General features: G+C 40.7%; 1 protein-coding gene across 1 annotated transcript in view; it reads right to left on the reverse strand.

Moving 5' to 3' along the window:
- Positions 1-8973: 8973 nt before the first annotated feature.
- Positions 8974-22400, reverse strand: part of LOC139444578 (galactoside alpha-(1,2)-fucosyltransferase 2-like) — a 28135-nt gene continuing 14708 nt past the window's right edge. The window contains exon 2 of the mRNA XM_071225460.1: positions 8974-13845. Coding sequence (XP_071081561.1) covers positions 12581-13845 — 1265 coding nt within the window. The 3' untranslated portion in view covers positions 8974-12580. The remainder of the gene's footprint in view (positions 13846-22400) is intronic.

Raw genomic sequence — 22400 nt, forward strand, 5'->3', positions numbered from 1 at the left:
TCCAGAGAGAGGTTTACATTGTAGTTATCATTATTCGTGGATAATTCAAAAAGCAACAGAGAAAATATATTTTCTACCATGACGAAAGAATACAGAGTATACAATAACTCGCAATTGTTCAAAAAGAGATTTCAAATCACAATGACATATCGGATATATACAGAGGTGGTGATGCTTTAATCTCTACATTGTGCCCTTGTTTGTGAGCCATTGTTCTATTCAGCAAACAGCCGAAACCCGAAACTCCACAATATATCCGATTACACTGACCCATGCTGGCCCCAAACGTCAGTTCCTCATGCGATACTGACATCCTTGTATGTCTCCCAAACCATAGAGAATAAATTTAAAAGGAATCCAGCTCAAGTCTAAAACGATTTGGCAAGCCCAGATTGCCTCAATTCTATCCATGGAAGTAAGCATTAATAAAACAGTGTTGTTCTTGGCTCCTTCAGATTATATTTTGTAGATACATATTTTTCACTACGAAAATTTTACTGACATCGGTACTGTCCCTGTTGAAGCTATTTATAGCTCAAATAAGAATTTCGAATTATCGTCCACTGTTCGATGTCAATACATCGATGACAAGTGAGGATATCATATAGTAATCGTTGATGCTGCCCTACACTATAATAAACATTATAATCAAGTTGACTAGTATGTACATTACTACAGTGAACATGTACCTGATCATGCCCTTCGTAATATCAAATACTAATATGTTATTGTGTAATGAATTTAACTGGATCATTGGTGAAATGTAATATTAATATTCCATCATTTTATTTCCTGGCTGGTCTATCCATATCTACAAAATAAAAATAAAAAATTGAAAAGGAGGACAGAACAATTCTTAATTTCAGGCTGGAGCTTAGGAACTCTATACTTTCCCAATCATTGTAGATTTGCGTTGGTCTCATTTTTTACTTTATTCTCTTGGGCCTACGTCACAGCTCATACCACACAATAACAAGACCAGTTAGTCCCCGCCGGAGCTCCTGGATTTTGGTTATATCATCTAACATGGCCAACTCTGCTCTTAAGTAAACAATAACCTAATCAGTGAGGGGTCCTTTATCATCCCTATTTGACTGCTTATAAAAATCTTTTATCTCTCCTCACAGCTGGTTAATATATAGTTTTGGTGCTGAATATTCGAAACAGAGTGAATGAATTGGTACTACGCATGTATACGGTTCCATTTTAAATTACTGCAGCGCTCCATTATGAAAACAAATTGTTTCTTGAATCTTGAAAGTTGTAGCTTTTCCGCAAATCAGTATCACATGCAGTATACAGTATATCAACTGCAATATACTGTATACAACATGCAGTATACAGTATATCAACTGCAATATACTGTATACAACATGCAGTATACAGTATATCAACTGCAATATACTGTATACAACATGCAGTATACAGTGTGTCGCGAGCAGGAGCACACATTTCCTGCCCCTCTCCCTTCGGCAAACACCTTATGGATGGTGTAACGGGGTCACAGGTCAGGCGTGCACTCGTCAGTTGTCTGATACGGTCAAGAGTAAGATCTTCCGGACGATCACTGCACTAGAGGAATGTGGATTGTTGATGAGGTACAACGTTATGGACTCGCTGACGGACTTGTGTTTTCAATTCAAGGCGCACATGTATCAGGTTGAACTTCTACGACAGATATAACTTGGTTACCGCTCCCTAACTGTAACATTAACTGAACTTTGCGCCTTTTATACACATTTGTGATGGGGCGACAATGCGACAACGCGACATATTTTGACATTGAAAAATCTCGCGTGAAGATTTGGACAAAATATCGCGTTTTCGCGTTCTCGTGTTTTTGATACATAGCACTTTTTGTCAAAAGTCGACAACGCGAGAATGCGACATTTGGACATGATGCAAAATCTCGCAATCTTACAATCTCGACTTGTCAAATTAGGCCACAAAAACACAAAATCGCGAGAACGCGAGAATGCGACATTTCACAAAGTCCCATGTATCGCAGAGTCCCTTTGGTTCAGTTTCCAATGTACTTTAAATTAAAACCCTCAACGTGCTCATTATAATTTAACAAAAGAAATTGTGTACATGAATGTCCAGTGATAGTGAAATCATTAAAGTGTGGGGAAGCTGGACACAATATATATCACTGTCAGTGATGGAGTAAATATTGCTTAAAGCCACATCAGCAGTATTGCAGCTATTCGCGTCTGCACTGTCAATAACAGGAATAATCACAGGCCAGTGAGGCAATATTATACACGGCTAGCATATTCATCTAAACAAAATTCTCAAAGACCAATTTGTAGCATTCTGCTAAAATGAGATTGTCCGATGTTTTTACAGGACGCCACAGTCGCTACTTTAGGCCATACAAAATTAATTAATATATTATCATCGCCTCCCAACTAACTACAAAATATCCCGCCTTACATTATTCTATTTCCTCAAACTTTCTAGAAATAAAAATATCGCTAATATATGTGTTCCTACTCCGTACACGTAGCCCTACTGATCACGCATAATGCATGTGATTCGCACCCTTCGACAGCAATTGTACACCGATGCCCTAAGTATTTCGATAAGAAAACAATAAAATGTTAGGCAATTGACTCAAAAGTACGAGAACGCGAGATCGCGAGATCGCGACATTGGTCAAGTGTCGCAAACTCGCGTTCTCGTGTTTTTCAAAATATTTACAATGAACTGTATAAGCAATTGACAGGAAAACACGAGAACGCGAGATCCCGACATTGGTCAAGAGTCGCAATCTCGCGTTCTCGCGTTTTGGAAAATAGTTGCATATAACTGTAAAGGCAATTGACACGAAAGCACGAGAACGCGAGATCGCGAGATCGCGACATTGGTCAAGTGTCTCAAACTCGCGTTCTCGTGTTTTTCAAAATATTTACAATGAACTGTATCGGCAATTGACAGAAAAACACGAGAACGCGAGATCCCGACATTGGTCAAGAGTCGCAATCTCGCGTTCTCGCGTTTTGGAAAATAGTTGCATATAACTGTAAAGGCAATTAACACGAAAGCACGAGAACGCGAGATCGCGAGATCGCGAGATCGCGACATTGGTCAAGTGTCTCAATCTCGCGTTCTCGCGTTTTGGAAAATAGTTGCAATTGACACAAAAGCACGAAAGCACGAGAACGCGAGATCGCGACATTTGTCAAGTGTCGCAAACTCGCGTTCTCGTGTTTTTCAAAATATTTACAATGAACTGTATAGGCAATTGACGGGAAAACACGAGAACGCGAGATCCCGACATTGGTCAAGTGTCGCAATCTCGCGTTCTCGCGTTTTGGAAAATAGTTGCATATGACTGCATAGGCAATTGACTCAAAAGCACGAGAACGTCACTAAAGTACACAATAACAATTTTATCGTCAGTTTAATCAGTCAATGAGATTATCTGTAGTTGCTAGAATAGGTATAAATACTGACAACAGACAGTCACATATCATTCTGATTCCCCAACTCTCGTGTTAATAGTACCATCATGTTTCCGAGGATTGACATGTCTTTGCATGTGTTTGTGACGGGTGCCATCGGTTACAATCCTGTGACTGGATAAAGTCGATATATTTAATTGAAAATCATAGAAACAAATATGAAATTTTGGACCTCGATAGTCACATATTGTCGTTGTACAAAGGCGTTGAAAATTGTTCATTGTCATGTCACATAAGGCCACAAGGTTGCCCTAAAATCAGTATCTCGTGTGACCGCTCGGGGCAGCAATCACGGTTCTGCATCTCCTCTGCAGTGACTGGTTAAGCGTACGAATTCTGTCCTGCGGAATTCGGCGCCATTTTGCTTGTAACGCGTTGGCCAGTTGTGGAGTGTCTGCGGCGGTTCTGACGTTGACGTACACGTCGATCGAGTTCATCCCAGAGTTGTTCCATTGGGTTGAGATCTGGAGATCTCGACGGCCAGGGCAAGACGTTGATGTTGGCATAAGGAGGTAGTCTACCGTGACACAAGCTGAGTGCAGTGGAGCGTTGTCCTGTTGGAACAGCTCCCTCTGGCGGTCAATGATTGGAAGAAGGTGAGGATGAAGAATTTGATCATGTAGCGATTTGCTGTCAACTTTCCCTGAACCACAACCAAGTCAGATCTTGTGGTGTAGTATATATATACATATATATATATATATATATATATATATATATATATATATATATATATATATATATATATATATATATATATATATATATATGAATAGATGAAGTTATGCCGAAACAGTAAGCTCTTAGAACTCTTGTTTGCCAGCTGGGACCAAGTCAATACATCATGTATGAAATGTATGACAATGTATGTTGAACGCATTGACAGACAGTGTTATTATCTTGAACGAATTCTGCACACGAAGATGTTTCATTTATCAAAATATGCCTATGTTTGTTTGAAGGGAACATGTTCTTCACCGACTTTGCTGCAGGCTTCAATGCAGGGTTGGAGTACACAAAAATTGAGACAATCAATTCAATGAATTAATCAGTGTAACTACCAGTGCAAATGAAGAATGTTTATTATAACATGTCATTGTGTGTTTATGCGAATTCTGATTGGCAAGCGCTGCATGTTTCGACTCAAACCGTAATAAACGCCAGAATGCGAGATCGCGACACCTGACCAACGTTGCTATCTAGCGTTCTCGTGCTTTTGTGTCACTTGCCTTTTCAGTCATATGCAACTCTTTTCAAAAACGCGAGAACGCGAGATTGCGACCCTTGACCAATGTCAGTCCTCTGAGGCGTCGCAATTCGCTGTGTACGTAAAATTGCGTCCCTTGGGCGTGCCAGAAACCTATGATGGTGGGTTTCGTCACATTTGAAGCTGACAAGCCAGGGAATAACTGAAATATAAATACTGTTCAAAGTGGTGTTGAGCCAAACGCACTAACTTATTCAGAGCCCGGCCGGTCCCTCAGGCTGGATATTGGGGGTACTTGTTCAGTATAAAGATGTTATTGTTTTCTTGTCGAACTATTTAGGGCATCGGTGTACAATTGCTGTCGAAGGATGCGATTCACATGTATCATGCGTGTTCAATGGGGCTACGTGCACGGAGTAGGAACACACATATTAGCGATATTTCTATTTCTAGGAAGTTTGAGGCAATAGAATAATGTAAGGCGGGATGTTTTGTAGTCAGGTGGGAAAGGATGATAATCTATTAATTAATTTTGTATGGCCTAAAGTAGCGACTATGGTGTCGTGTAAAAACATCGGACACTGTACAAATTGGTGTTGGAGAATTTTGTTTTAATGAATAATAATGTGATTATTTCTGTAACTGATACAGCAATACTGCTGATGTGGCTTAAGCAATATTTACTCTCTCACTGACAGTGATATATATTGTTTCCAGCTTCCTCACTCTTTAACGTTTTCACTATCCATGAACATTCATGTACACCATTTCTTTTTAAAAATTATGTTTAGCATGTTGAGGGCTTTAATTTAAAGTACATAGAAAACAGCACCAAAGGGAGAGGAGTCTACTCTACTCTACATGGGACTTTGTGTATGTAAATTACATGATAGCATTTTCAAGCTGAAGTCATACATTTTCTAAATGCTACTTTGAGAATGAAGAGCATGAAAGAAGCATGGCCACTGTGCAGGACTACTAATGTGCGCATGCGCCTTGACCTTATGATATCACGCATGCGCACGGGCAGCGTCTAAAACACGAGAACACGAGAACGCGAGAACACGAGAAAATAAGATGTCGCATTCTCGCGTTCTCGCGATTTTTGTTTTTGTGGCCTAATTTGACAAGTCGAGATTGCGAGATTTTTCATCATGTATAAATGTTGCATTCTCGCGTTGTCGATTTTTTTACAAAAAAGTGCTATGTATCAAAAACACGCATTCTCGTGTTTTGGGCATATTTAGCTCGTTTCAAAAGGTCGAGATCGCGAGAATGCGAGATCGCGAGAATGTCCTGTTTCCGTGTTTGTTCAGGTGAACAATTGACTTGTCCTTGCATGTGTTTGTGATAGATGCCACCTGTCTAGCAGAATACGCTCACCTTTTCGCGAACACCCGTTGGATGGCCTGAACCACTTCGGATTTTTATCCCACATCAGTCTGATACACCGTGATATAAATAAAATACTGTTCAAAATGGTGTTTAATACGATCACCGTAGTGTGTTACTGCAACTGTCCAAATTTTGTATTGTGATACTATGTTATATGTAAAATAAAGCATATTCAATTATCCATTTGATTAGAATATACTTGCGTCAGTGTATTTTATTAACGCCCAAAACCGTACTTGTTAAACACATATAATAACAGATCATATACACGCATTGTGCCTTGACTTACCATTAGCTTTAATAGGCCATTCCGGAATAAAATAGTTCCCCCAAAAGCGAGGAACATCTGTTTTAGTTTGTTTACAAGAAATATATTCCAAAAAATATCCTCATTAGATGAGAAGGTCTGTTAAGAACTACCTCAGTAAGTCAATCACAATGACAGAGCGTCGTAATACATTATATTTTCATCAAGTACAAGATGGCCGACACGATAAACATGACGGGAGATATTTCCGAAGTTGTTAATTAATCTGTGGCGATTTCAAGCCTTTGTGATCACTGATCAATTGGCCGATCATTGAATGGTGATTGTAAAGATCTGTCAAATAGATACTAAGGTAATTTCATAGATTGCTGTAGATTGTCACTACGATAGTTTGGATTTTTGGGTTTTATTTCTCTAGGATGGGTAGCGAGGGTATCCTTGAACGGGCATGCAACCAAACGCTATAACTTATCTCAGAGTATGCTAAGACGCTACGTTAAAAATTAAAGGGTCTAAATGATGAGAAACAACGCTTCTGTATGAATTCGTACCAGGGAATTCCCAGGGTTTTCCCCAGGAATGTGGAAGTAGTCAGTGCTTATGTAATTTCAAGAATAGAGTCACGTGAAAAACGTCATGTGACCCACCTCTATGGAAAAGCCGTATATCGTGTAAACTTCACATTACAAAATTAGTTACTGTTATAATCAGATGAAACACAACCCATTATCCGATAGAGGTAACTGTGCATAGCGGAGGGATATGTTATCTCAATAAACTTGGTTTCCACTAGGTTGTCATGGACAGTGTGTACAAATACTCTTGTTTCAAAAGTCAGTGAAGCTCTGTTTGTCATTAAGCAATTAACTATTCCTGTAAATATGTTGTTTGATTGCGTCATTTATTTTGTTATATGGGGCGAAGGTGCGGGGCTGCCAAGAAAGAGATGTTATTGATAGATTTCATAATAAGTTTTGTATTGGTTGTTGTTAAACATGTACCGAGTGGTGCAGCTTCAGCCGACTGCGGTAGACATGGACTTCATATAGATTACTACCAAACATGAATAAAGTACTGGTGTAAATTGTTAAGAATGTCGGATGATCGTTATCCAAGACAATGTTACCTACTTATGCAGAAGTTAGATTCAGCAGGAAGGAAGACATGGACATCTTATGTAAGATTGTTGTTATGCACGTATGGTTTCGGATATGTATGGGTTAGTCAAGATATTGGAGATATTTCATATTTTCTGTCGATGTTCAGACAGAGATTAGAAAATTGTGAAAATTTTTTTTTTTAGTATTATCATTGATTCAAAACGACTTGCACATTATAAGAATATTAAGTAATTGCTGACTGTTGAATATTACGTTACAAATATCAATGTAAGGGAATTAAGAAGATTCATATGTTTGTTTTGATTGCATAAACTGCCGCTGCGTTGTAATATCAGATGTAGTCTCGTTGAGTCGCGGCATTTTCGAACATGTTGACAGTTTTTTGGCTTATGCTTGCATTTTTATAGCCATTACCACGTGTTACGAATGCCATTACTTGCACGTGCATTTTGCTTTACTGTTTTCCTCTATGTTTGAACGAATATGAAAACAATGCCGTTAGAGACTTAGCAAATCGACACCGTTTGTCGAATATCAGGCCACCAACATTTCCCAAGAACATTGTTCGTGAGAGAACATGGCAGGGATCATCAATTCTTCTTGTAGAGAAAGCCAAAGTCTAACCGCTAATACTGCACCTTGCAGTTCCAGGCTTGGAAATGTTAATGCAGGCTTGAGGGGGTACACGCGGGTCTTTGGGGCCAGGAATGAATAAGTCACTTCACCCCGGTCAGGGTAAGATTTGTAGCGCATGTATGCACATGCTCCAAAGCTTTTCTCGGAGGCATCAGCGAACAGATGAACTTCAATGAGACTGGATTGTGATGAAAATCCCTGGTGATGCCTGCACAGGTTGAATGATGACAAATCTTCAATTTCTTCCAGCCAGTCATACCAGCTGGATTGAATTTCTAGTGTCAAGTTATCATCCCAATCATGACCTAGCTTCCATAAGTCTTGTATGAGACACTTTGCGCGAACTGTGTATGGAGCCAAATACCCACAAGGATCCAAGATGGTGCTTACCATGCTTATCACACTCTCTTTGTTTTGGCACTGTGAGAGAACATAAATAATTAAAGTCATTCGTGTCAAAAGTTTATGCCTGCTACACCATCACTTGAAATACATGAAATTGTGTTTGTGTTTTGCTTAATGCGTCTCATAGCACGTTATACATGTGTTTTACCTTCTTCAGAGTTTCTTCATGTTTCCAGCTTTGTTGGACCGCAGGTAAAACTAAAGGGGGTTAATTCTCAAAAGTTATCGAAAAACATAAATTGCTATTCAGAAGCAGCTTAAATTAAAACGAAAAATGATTCCATTTACTGTCAACAAACATATATACTAACTGCGTTTATATTTTGGAAGAGTGTATGATATTGTTGTATCAACTGTGTACATGGTCCTATGGCCTGCACGGCAGAAATAAACTTATTATTCCTATTCCATGCAGGACCACCATGTCAATAAGTCAACAAACAACAGTTTGTAACAAAATATTTAATTCCCTCAATAAAAATCTTATGTAAATATTGAATACGCATCGCACTATCACACTCACTCAATTTGGCCTCCGCAGACCTTCGGCCTGTAGCTGACACGATTTTCATGAGAAATGTTATATTAATAGGTTCTCTCCTAGTTGGAAGTAGACCATGACACAACGCATGACACAATGCACAACAAAATGCGTGACACAATGCAAGACACACGGCATAACTCAGTGTAGGAGATAATGCACGCCTAAGAGTATTTTTGATACTTTAACTGTCACGGAAAATGAAATATCTTACGTAATAAAAAACCTTTAAACAAATAAGGCATCGGAAAACAGTAAACATCATATGTGTTGTGTTGTATACATATATACACATCGACAATACTCGGTCTCATATACACAAATCGTAGATACTTTATCATATATATAGGTATATAAATAGACAATACGATTAACTGACAACAATCTTGTCCGTATTATCGAGGTTTCGGTGTATCCAGACGTTATCGTAAAGAGAAAACGACCTGTGTATCCCGCTTCCAACAATATCGAGATCCACGTGCGATCCAAGTGCGATTTCCACGTTTCAGTACACTCCAAGAGCAGGGTCCTGTAACCGCTGTTCTGTTGTAACAGCCACGCATACCAGTGGTTAAAGTGTCCCTGAATTTTCAGTATTGCATAGAAAACTAGGACAACGCTGTTCCCTCCCAACGACGTCCCAGCGAGGACCCGGGCAGCCACGGTCTACTGAGCACATTACCCGGGCAGCCATGGTCTGGTGATCACATTACCCGGGCAGCCACGGTCTGGTGATCACATTACCAGGGCAGCCACGGTCTGGTGATCACATTACCAGGGCAGCCACGGTCTGGTGATCACATTACCAGGGCAGCCACGGTCTGGTGATCACATTACCAGGGCAGACATAGTCTGCTGAGCACACGGAGATAAGACCCGTTGAACTGTATGAAGAAGAAGGAGGCAACTCACGACGCATTCCTTAGCAAACAGCTATGAATACCATGCAGGGTATAGTGAAAAATGACACCCCATTGTGGGAACAGTACCGCGTTACTGGCAGTCTATTGCCGTACTGGGACGAAGTGCAACAGTTTAAGAAAGCACGCATACGCTGACTAAAGGACTGGGTGCGAAAGGCGGGGTCGGGGTTGGGGTTGGGGTTGGGGTTTATAGTGTCAAGTACAGATGCATGGGGCATGAACTATACTGACAGGTGCACGGGGCATGAACTATACTGACAGATGCACGGGGCATGAACTATACTGACAGATGTATGGGGCATGAACTATAATGACAGATGCACGGGTTATGAACTATACTGACAGATGCACGGGGCATGAACTATACTGACAGATGCATGGGGCATGAACTATACTGACAGATGCATGGGGCATGAACTATAATGACAGATGCACGGGGCATGAACTATAGACTGATGCACGGGGCATGAACTATACTGACAGATGCACGGGGCATGAACTATACTGACAGATGCATGGGACATGAACTATAATGACAGATGCATGGGGCATGAACTATAATGACAGATGCATGGGACATGAACAATACTGACAGATGCATGGGGCATGAACTATACTGACAGATGCATGGGGCATGAACTATACTGACAGATGCATGGGGGCATGAACTATACTGACAGATGCATGGGACATGAACTATAATGACAGATGCATGGGGCATGAACTATACTGACAGATGCACGGGGCATGAACTATACTAACAGATGCATGGGGCATGAACTATACTGACAGATGCATGGGGCATGAACTATACTGACAGATGCATGGGGGCATGAACTATACTGACAGATGCATGGGGCATGAACTATACTGACACATGCATGGGACCTGAACTATACTGACTGATGCATGGGGAATGAACTATACTGACAGATGCACGGGGCATGAACTATACTGATAGATGCATGGGGCATGAACTATACTGACAGATGCACGGGGCATGAACTATAATGACAGATGCACGGGGCATGAACTATACTGACAGATGCATGGGACATGAACTATACTGACAGATGCATGGGGCATGAACTATACTGACAGATGCATGGGGCATGAAATTTAACGTCCTTCCCGGAGACGTTCAGCGAATTTCGTTGTGTTCGCCACATGAAGGTGGAGTGTTTTAGACAGATTCACACACACGGTTCGTGTGAGTCTAACTGAAGGGAATCCACCCATCTGTTGGGGGCTGTCACTACGGTCTGTCGGGGGCTGTCACTACGGTCTGTCGGGGGCTGTCACTACGGTCTGTCGGGGGCTGTCACTACGGTCTGTCGGGGGCTGTCACTGCGGTCTGTCGGGGGCTGTCACTACGGTCTGTTGTGGTAGACAGTACATGTACGTCACACGGGGAGGCAGTACACGTACGTCACACGGGGAGGCAGTACATGTACGTCACACTGGGAGGCAGTACATGTACGTCACACTGGGAGGCAGTACATGTACGTCACACGGGGAGGCAGTACATGTACGTCACACTGGGAGGCAGTACATGTACGTCACACGGGGAGGCAGTACAGGTACGTCACACTGGGAGGCAGTACGTGTACGTCACACTGGGAGGCAGTACGTGTACGTCACAGGGGGAGGCAGTACGTCACACGGGGAGAAGCAGGTGTGGTGCTGGACAACAACACAAGTGTCTCGTGACTGAGGAGTGAGTGAGTGAGTGAGTTGAGTTAAACGCCGCTTTTAACATTATTTGAGTTATATCACGGCGTGTCAGCTTAATGTGGGAGGAAAGCCCGAAGTGATGCAGGTTTCAGACGTTTACCACTTCGGTGAAAACCACGAGCACGGGTATGGTGCTGACAAACCTAGAAACATAATTGGTGCGAACCGGGATTCGAACCCACAATCATAGGTTTCTGGCGTGCCCAAGGGACGCAACTCTGCACAGCGAATCGCGGCGCCTTAGACGACTGGGCCACCCCCCGCCACCCCCGTGACTCAGGAACAAACAATACGGAGTATTAGGTACTAGAGCAAACGTTACAAGGCAGGCAAAAACACTACAATCACAGAATCACAGGTCACTTCGTTTCTCCGAAATCCAGACACTAAGACACTAGTCACTTTGTTCTTCATCAACTGAAAACACAAGGTCACACCAACATTTCAGAAATGTCGGAAAATGCATGGATGGTATCGATTGTCTGTTAGGTATAATTTGTCACTTTTAAAATACATATATTGAAAAATAATCTGCTAACGAACACATAGAAATTGCAAGAAATACGCCGATTCCACATGATAGTGCGGCGCGACATGAAACTGTATCACTGATCTGAGAGTTAAACTCCACATCGACCTAAAAGGGTTTTTTTCAAAACAAGGCACCGTGTGTCTTATGTCCAACAAGCTGTGCAATGATAATATGTGTTTCTGTCATCACGAAAAGGCACCACAAATAACCCTCAGTAACAACTCGTCTTCACAAGGCGTGTCTTGTCTCGTGAACACGGCAGGTGCTGCCACTAAGATGCATAGTAACACGCGTCACCTAATCCTGATCATGAGGTACTGCCCAAATATATACACAACCTCGGGTAGGTCACTACATCCCGATCCAGGAAGGGGGGAAGAAATCTGTGTAATTGGCTGAGAAGTGTCTCCGCAGTCCTGACTTCTCGATGGCTGGCCACTGATAGTACACAACCTGTCCCCCTGCCAGGAACCCCGCCCACCAACTGAAGGATCCCACAGTGGTCAGACTGTGGTTACAGCTCACCAACACCGCCATGTCAACTTCAAACGTGTTCCCCTCCACGTAGAAGACGTCATCACCAACAACGTGTTGCTTTGTCCATGCCATATCATTAGAACACACAATAAACAACCTATTGGGGAACTTGTCTCGATAATACTGTGTGGCATTTCCTAAATATTCTGGCGTTGCAACTGCATAACCAAATTTGTTCTTAACCATATCGCCCCGTCTCACATGGACGCCGACCAACACGGGGCGGGTGTCCTTCAAGGTCGTATTACGATTATGGAATGTGTTTATAGCCCCATTTATAATGCCCATCGCTTTGTCTCTGATTTCCTTCTTGAATATAAACTGTTTCTTGATTGCTTCCCGAACATGCTCGAAGTACTTGTATGATTGTAAATAGCTCCCCACACACGTGTTCTGCCCTTTAGTGATGTTCATTAGACGCTCGTCGAACGCACAGTCCTGCCTCGACCCCATACCCCTCGTTCCTGTAATCACACAGTTATAGTCATCCACTAATTGGGCATTAAGGTTGAAATATTTGGTCAGACTTAACCCCTTGTCCACAATCAGCGTCCTGTTATTCGAGGCAGCGATTCCATAGGACGACGCATACACAAACATCATATTGCCGAGTCTCCCAATAGGTCTGCAACACAAGAAGTTCTGCTTCTTGATGTACTCCTTCCTGAACGGGTTTTTACACACTATAGGCTTTGGTGCTGGGGGAGGGGTGGTCAGTATTGGCCGTGGAGTTGTTGTTGTGGTGCTGTGGTTGCTGGAAGTCGTCAATGTGGTTGGTATGTGTTTCGGAGTGGTGGTTGTCGAGCTGTTTCTTGAGGAAGGGGTGGATGTTTTTTGTATTTTTGTGGAAGTTGGTGACAGTTTTGATGCTTGCTGTGGAGATACCCGAGAGGCATCGGTTGTCCAGAGGAAGTGATCAGTGGCATTCTGACTCGAGTTCAGCGTTGCAGGAGAGGGAGGGATGAAGGTCAGGGACGACAGTGAGCCGTTGATGAACATGTGATAGACTTGCAACTCAGTCCGCCACTGGTACGCCATGAGGGCCGTGAAAACACAGAAAACAACCACCAACAGGAACTCTGAAACAGAGACGTGAAAATGTAACACATACGTCCTGAAATACATGATTGAAAAGATGTTTAACATTACTGAGCCTGCTGCAGTGGGGATACACGCATAGACCGGTGGGGTGTATTACTTGTTTTGTATGTTTGTTTGTTGTTTAACGCCGCACTTAGTAGTATTCCAGCTATATGACCGGGGTCTGTAACCCCTGTAACGTAAGACAAAGTCCATTCCTTGAGCCATGGGGCGTTTGTTTCTGAACGTGGTGAACATAGATATAGTTACGTATCTATGTTCAGAGGTTTAGGACAATTGCAAAAATGATACCACATGCCACCTGAAGTTTACTGAGAAAAGAATATGTGAAATGTTTGACTTCATCATAGATAACATGTTTGTGGATTGGGGGTAAGGAAGTAGGCATCCCCTTGACACCAGTTGTGCTCCCCATCTTGCTGATACAGACACGAGCAAATATATTTTCGAAATATATCTATCCCTAAATCTGAATATGCTAAAAGATACACTTTCACCCGTGCACCGTGGATATTTATATATAATATATACGTTTCGTGTTTGTTTCATATGTGATAAATCGTTCATATCAAACACCGTGAAACGTTGGTGTTATATACATTAAGTACTATTTTATGTACGTACTCAGCATTATTTTATATACATACTAAGTGCTATTTTATATACACATTAAATACTATTTATATACATACAAAGAGCTATTTTATATACACATTAAATACCATTTTATATACATACAAAGTGCTATTTTATAAACATACAAAGTGCTATTTTATATACACATTAAATATTATTTATATACATACTAAGTGCTATTTTATATACACATTAAATACAATTTATATACATACTTAGTGCTATTTTATATACACATTAAATATTATTTTATATACATACTAAGGGCTATTCTATATACAGATTAAATACTATTTTATATACATACTAAGTGCTATTTTATATACACATTAAATACTATAATATATACATACAAAGTGCTATTTTATATACATACAAAATGCTATTTTATATACACATTAAATATTATTTATATACATACTAAGTGCTATTTTATATACACATTAAATACAATTTATATACATACTTAGTGCTATTTTATATACACATTAAATATTATTTTATATACATACTAAGGGCTATTCTATATACAGATTAAATACTATTTTATATACATACTAAGTGCTATTTTATATACACATTAAATACTATAATATATACATACAAAGTGCTATTTTATATACACATTAAATACTATTTATATACATACAAAGTGCTTTTTTTATATACACATTAAATACTATTTAATATACATGCTAAGTGCTATTTTATATACACATTAAACACTATTTTATATACATACAAAGTGCTATTTTATATACACATTAAATATTATTTTATATACATACTAAGTGCTATTTCATATACACATTAAATACTATTCATATACATACAAAGTGCTATTTTATATACACATTAAATATTATTTCATACACATACTAAGTGCTATTTTATACACACATTAAAAACAATGTTATATACATACTAAGTGCTATTTTATATACGCATTAAATATTATTTTATATACATACTAAGTGCTATTTCATATACACATTAAATATTATTTTATATACATACTAAGTGCTATTTCATATACACATTAGATATTATTTTATATACATAATAAATGCTATTTTAATTACACATTAAATATTATTTTATATACATACTAAGTGCTATTTAATATACACATTAAAAACAATGTTATATACATACTAAGTGCTATTTAATATACACATTAAAAACAATGTTATATACATACTAAGTGCTATTTTATATACACATTAAAAACAATGTTATATACATACTAAGTGCTATTTCATATACACATTAAAAACAATGTTATATACATACTAAGTGCTATTTTATATACATATTAAATATTATTTTATATAAATACTAAGTGCTATTTTATATACACATTAAAAACAATGTTATATACATACTAAGTACAATTTTATATAAACATTAAATACTAATTTTATATACATGTACTATTTTATTTATGTTTCTTGTGATGTACATCTGTAATTAAACTAGATGTCTGTCAGCCTGACAGAGACGAGAGAATGGGAAGATTGGCGTCTTATAATATTATATTGCCGAAACAAATCTATCGTCTGTAAATACGTTCTGTGATTGATTCAGGCACAGGTGAAATGAGTCGTTTTGTTGAGGCTGGTAAGTAACGGGTGATGACTACAAGGTTGATGACTACAAGGTGGATGACTACAAGGGTGATGACTACAAGGTTGATGACTACAAGGGTGATGACTACAAGGGTGATGACTACAAGGTGGTTGCCTACAAGGGTGATGACTACAAGGGTGATGACTACATGGGTGATGACTACAAGGTTGATGACTACAAGGGTGATGACTACAAGGGTGATGACTACAAGGGTGATGACTACAAGGTGGTTGCCTACAAGGGTGATGACTACAAGGGTGATGACTACAAGGGTGATGACTACAAGGTTGATGACTACAAGGGTGATGACTACAAGGTTGATGACTACAAGGTTGATGACTACAAGGGTGTTGACTACAAGGTTGATGACTACAAGGGTGAAAACTACAAGGGTGATGACTACAAGGTTGATGACTACAAGGTTGATGACTACAAGGTTGATGACTACAAGGGTGATGACTACAAGGGTGATGACTACAAGGGTGATGACTACAAGGGTGATGACTACAAGGTTGATGACTACAAGGGTGATGACTACAAGGTTGATGACTACAAGGTTGATGACTACAAGGGTGATGACTAGAAGGGTGATGACTACAAGGTTGATGACTACAAGGGTGATGACTACAAGGGTGATGACTACAAGGTTGATGACTACAAGGTTGATGACTACAAGGGTGATGACTACAAGGGGGATGACTACAAGGGTGATGACTACAAGGTTGATGACTACAAGGGTGATGACTACAAGGGTGATGACTAAGAATGTGAAGGCTAAACACAGTGACAAATCACCCGATACATCAGAGTACGTCTTTAAAAACACCTTTATGCCCAGGTTGCACTAAAGTTCTCTCAGTGATGAGAAGTGTGTACGGTTGTAAGGAATGGCTAAATTCAACATATAGTCTCTTGTCGGGTAAGATTTGGCCGCAAATAACATTTCCTCGCAGGGTGGGACCTCTGCTGATGAGACGAACATACATTTATGATGTTAGAAGCCCCAGGACTTTTTCTTAGACCGGTTTGTGCCATTTAGTGTTATCTTTCTCAGCCTCAGAGCTAATGCCCTGGAGACAGTGGCAGTAGTATCAGGTTAACAATCCAGTAATCTCACTCACGCTTCAGACCACCGCTCCACCCCGGGCCCTAATTTAACTTCAATCATTCCAAAGACACGGTGACGGTTGACCGCTAATTCCAGTCTCTTCTGTTGTGACAAACACGGCAGACAGACAGACAGACAGATTGTTAATGACAGTCTCACCTCTGTTTACATATTAAGATAAATGACCTTGTAAAATAAACATCACAGAGCCACCCGTCTATGAGTTTTTAAGAGACCATTAAGATATAATTACGAATTACATAAAACTAATTACTAACAGGCGATAAAAAACTTAAATAAGCCAACACACATTTTAAAACAGGAAATAGATTTGCGTTGTTGTAATAAAAGTTTGCAGGTCATGGTAGCTAAGAATAGTAAATCTTGGTTGGCCAGTATAAAAGACAATTTTTCAACATCAGAATAATCATTAACAATATCACAGACTTAAGTACATCTTCTTAATAATGGCGCTCTAGTTTCAGTATAAAGGGGGCAGTGTCACAAGAAATGGCATTCATGCTCAACACTGTTTACAATTAATACAAACCCTTTGTGAAGATCCAATGCAGATGAGTGAAACTTTATACACACGTTTGCTGACAATTGTATGAAATTAAATCCTTTGACTATCATATAGTTATATCAGCTGTGAAGGCCCCGCTCCGCCCCCCCTCCTTCCCACATCCCCCCCCCCCCCCGCCCTCTCTCTCTCCACCAGTTCCAAGATGGCCGTCAATATTTTTGAAAATGACATGAAATGCTTATAAAACAAATCCTATTTAAATCACAAGGTTGAATCAAATATTGTGCGAAGGTTTAAAGCTTTAAAAGAGCTTCATTTGATATATTGCATGATATCATGTACGCAAAACAACAAAACTTCATATCATTTTAAAAAATAAAGGCGTCCTTCTTGGAACTGGCGACCATCTTCAAAATGCCGCCAGGTGGAACTTAGGGTCATTAGTGTGACCTTCTGAAGGTCTTCAGAAAATATAATCAGCTTTCTACTATTTGTTCCAGGTTTTACCTCATGCTCGTGACCTATAACAGCAGCCGTGGTGAATAGGTGACACTGCTCAGACAGCATGTTTTGCTCCTTCTTTGCTCTCGAGTAAACGTGATGTACCTGACACAAATATATAACTTGACTCGACCAGAGTAAACGAAGAACGTGATGTACCTGACACAAATATATAACTTGACTCGACCAGAGTAAACGAAGAACGTGACGTACGTGACACAAATATATAACTTGACTCGACCAGAGTAAACGAAGAACGTGACGTACGTGACACAAATATATAACTTGACTCGACCAGAGTAAACGAAGAACGTGACGTACCTTACACAAATATATAACTTGACTCGACCAGAACAAACGAAGAACGCCATGTACCTTACACAAATATATAACTTGAAACAACCTGTACAAAGGACGTGATGCCCCTGACAAATATATAACTTGACTCGACCTGTACAAAGAAAGGACGTGATGTACATGACAAATATACATCTTGTCTCGACCTGTACAAACAAAAAACGCTTTTTAACTAACAACAGATTTTTCACTGACTTGATTACCCGTGTAAGCTAATCAAAGTGCTCAATGCGCCAGACAAGTATTATTTTGTAATTTGACTCGACATACAACGTCATACGCGCGATCAGTAGAGTATCTGATTCACCATATGTAGCGACCCGTGAGGATCCGGGTAGAGAGTAGCTCGTCAGGAACACATGTTTGCCATATAAAAAATACAAGCTACATAAAGTAAATGTAAGTAGACAGTGGGAACAATGGTAACCATGAAATACTCCGACTGTCGGGTTTTCCCCATCTATAAATAGCAATTTCTCCGGTGTTGACTAATTACCCCTGACATACTTTCATACCAGCATAACTAGATTGTCGTCTTTGCCAGGTATTGATTAGGAAGGTTGCCACGGCTATCATACGGTCGCTGTTATTGACTTAGGATGTCGAAGAAGTGTGTTTCTTCCCTGGCAACGCCTCGATCTCGTTGCTCTTCGGGCGGTCGGGTAGCCTAGTGGTTAAAGCGTTCGCTCGTCACGCCGAAGACCCGGATTCGATTCCCGACATGGGTAAAATGTGTGAAGCCCATTTCTGGTGTCCCCCGCCGTGATATTGCTGGAATATTGCTAAAAGCGGCGTAAAACCAAACTCACTCACTCACTCACTCGTTGCTCTTCGATTATCTTCCTTTGCAGTCTTTTTTCTAAGAGTTCTTCAGTTAAAGTTAATAACAATAAACAACCCTCAATGATTTGTGAATTCACGAACATTTCCGATCCCGGGCTCCTGGGATAGAAGAAGTCGTCAGAAAACTATTTTTGCTTGCAGGCGCCTCGGTGACTTGGTGCCGTGCCCCCACTCCTGACCATGTGGTACGGTTCTTGTGAGATCACCGGTTGTGTGGCTCAGTCTCGACTATTTACAGGCCCCCGTTGTGTAGATGAAATATCGCTTCATGGTGGCTTGGGGTGAGGTGAGGGGAAATGGGGTTTAACGTCGCTTCCAATATTATTGCACTTATATAGCGACGTGCATGCACGTGTGTGTCTGCTTGTACTAGTCCGGACTTATGCCGTTTTTATAGTGCTAGCCCACTGAGATACCATGCTGCAGTTTAACATGAATACCCTTCTAAGAGATAGTATACTGGCGCCGAGCCGACCATTCCTTGCTTTTGCAGCTTAATGCGGAGCGCCAGAACAACAAGTAGCGTCTTTTGGCATGACGAGGCCGGGGATCACACCCCGGACCTTCCGCTCTCCGGACGGACGCTCTACCACGGAGGCGGCCTCATGTTGCTTGAAACAGCAAACAAATTAAAACGTTGAAGTTACGACACAGATTCCGAGTCCATGGTAATGTACGTGATGGCGGCTGCTGTGGGAAGCATTATCTGGTTCTTATAGGCAGTTTCTGTTTCACAGATCCCCTGTTTATTGGGAGTGTATGACATGTTTAAATGTGTGACGTCAATGCCAGAGAGTAGTCAGTCTCGATTATCTGCCGAAACAGTTTCCATTGATCGCTAAGGCAGAATAGCAGTAATAATTATATATAAACAAATCAATGAAAATCAGTGATGACAGGAGGTGTTGGCCCAAAGGATTAGCATGTTCTTCGGCACCGGTAGAACCCGTCATTCACACAATTTGAATAAAAAATAAGTACTCTATGCCACAGCGGAATGTAAACAAACCAGACAATCAAGTGATCGATGGACCAGGCAATCCAATGGACGATAGCATATTTACTTATTTTATTGTCTAAACACGATACGTTCATTTTAAATGACTTCCGTGGCGTACTGGAGAGATTCTGTTACTTGTGAGTAGAGAAAACGTTTGAGAAATACATTCATTTGGCACCATTTTTGGAGGCAGTTTTAAAATGCCTCGACCAAATATTTCTTGTGTACTTGAATTAAGAACTTAACCAGATAACCATGAACACAACACCGACCTAGCAGCAGTTAGTATGATATGAAGACGGGAGACACCGCACCAAGACCTGGCTTCACACACTTTAACCATTTGGGGAACCAGAAACTTGTTCTCGGCGTGACGAGCCAACGCTTTACTCGCCCCCGTACTCATGAAGAAAGAGTGAACATCACTCCCCCCTTCCTCCCAGATTAAATGACGCGCCGAGACACAAATTAAGTACTGTTCAAAGTGACGTCAAACCCAACTCACTCACCCACTCACTCACTCATCGAGACAGGAAATAGAGCAGTGTTCCTGAGCAGGGAAGCGACAAAAGGATTAATTAGTACAGGTGTACTAAGGTGAGGGTCAACAATATTAGCGAAATGCCACCCAGGGAAGGCCTACTTGTTTCTTCCTGAAGGATCAAACCTGGACTTTGGGCCGCATGGACCGACGCACTGACAACGGGACCACCTTCCCATGGTTCTGAGATACACATGGTAGCACGAACTTGACTACCACGTGGCTCGTCTGTACTCGACTGCCCACTGAATCCCCGCGTTAGGCTTATGTCAGGAATTGCCTTGTTGTGCACGTGTTTACTGGTATTGTGTTTTTATGTGCTGTAGTATATAAAAGGTAGCTGTATCGTAGCGAGGCATATTTTTGTGGCCCGCGCATTCAGAAAGATCGATTTTTCTGTTCAGATCGATACATGAAAACACTACCCGGATACATGCTGCTGATGCCATGGCACCTGCTGGGACGTAAGAGGCTTGTTTTAAATGTAAACAGTAAGTTAACAAAGGAGACTGATTGATTGAAGCAACAACCGCGTCTCGTGTCTATGTGACTATCCATTAATGAAGCGGTTGGTTGGGTTCTAAGACGTGAAGTCGTTCATTAGCGACAAAAACATGTTTGATAGTTGCTATGGTAACAATGTATAGCAATGACATGGTGACACAGGGCGAGGAAGCTCAGAAACTAATCAGGTGAAGGAGACACACACTGTACTAATCAGCTTAAGGAGACACACACTGTACTAATCAGGTGAAGGAGACACACACTGTACTAATCAGCTAAAGGATACACACACTGTACTAATCAGGTGAAGGAGACACACACTGTACTAATCAGCTAAAGGATACACACACTGTACTAATCAGCTGAAGGAGACACACACTATACTAATCAGGTGAAGGATACACACACTGTACTAATCAGGTGAAGGAGACACACACTATACTAATCAGGTGAAAGAGACACACACTGTACTAATCAGGTGAAGGAGACACACACTGTACTAATCAGGTGAAGGAGACACACACTATACTAATCAGCTAAAGGATACACACACTGTACTAATCAGCTGAAGGAGACACACACTATACTAATCAGGTGAAGGAGACACACACTGTACTAATCAGATGAAGGAGACACACACTATACTAATCAGGTGAAGGAGACACACACTGTACTAATCAGGTGAAGGAGACACACACTGTACTAATCAGGTGAAGGAGACACACACTGTACTAATCAGGTGAAGGAGACACACACTGTACTAATCATGCGAAGGAGACACACACTGTACTAACCATTTGAAGGAGACACACACTGTACTAATCAGCTAAAGGAGACACACACTGTACTAATCAGCTGAAGGATACACACACTGTACTAATCAGGTGA

This window comes from Haliotis cracherodii, unplaced genomic scaffold, assembly GCF_022045235.1.
Source record: "Haliotis cracherodii isolate W230 unplaced genomic scaffold, xgHalCrac1.p SCAF_56, whole genome shotgun sequence".
Classification (NCBI taxonomy): Eukaryota; Metazoa; Mollusca; class Gastropoda; order Lepetellida; family Haliotidae; genus Haliotis; species Haliotis cracherodii.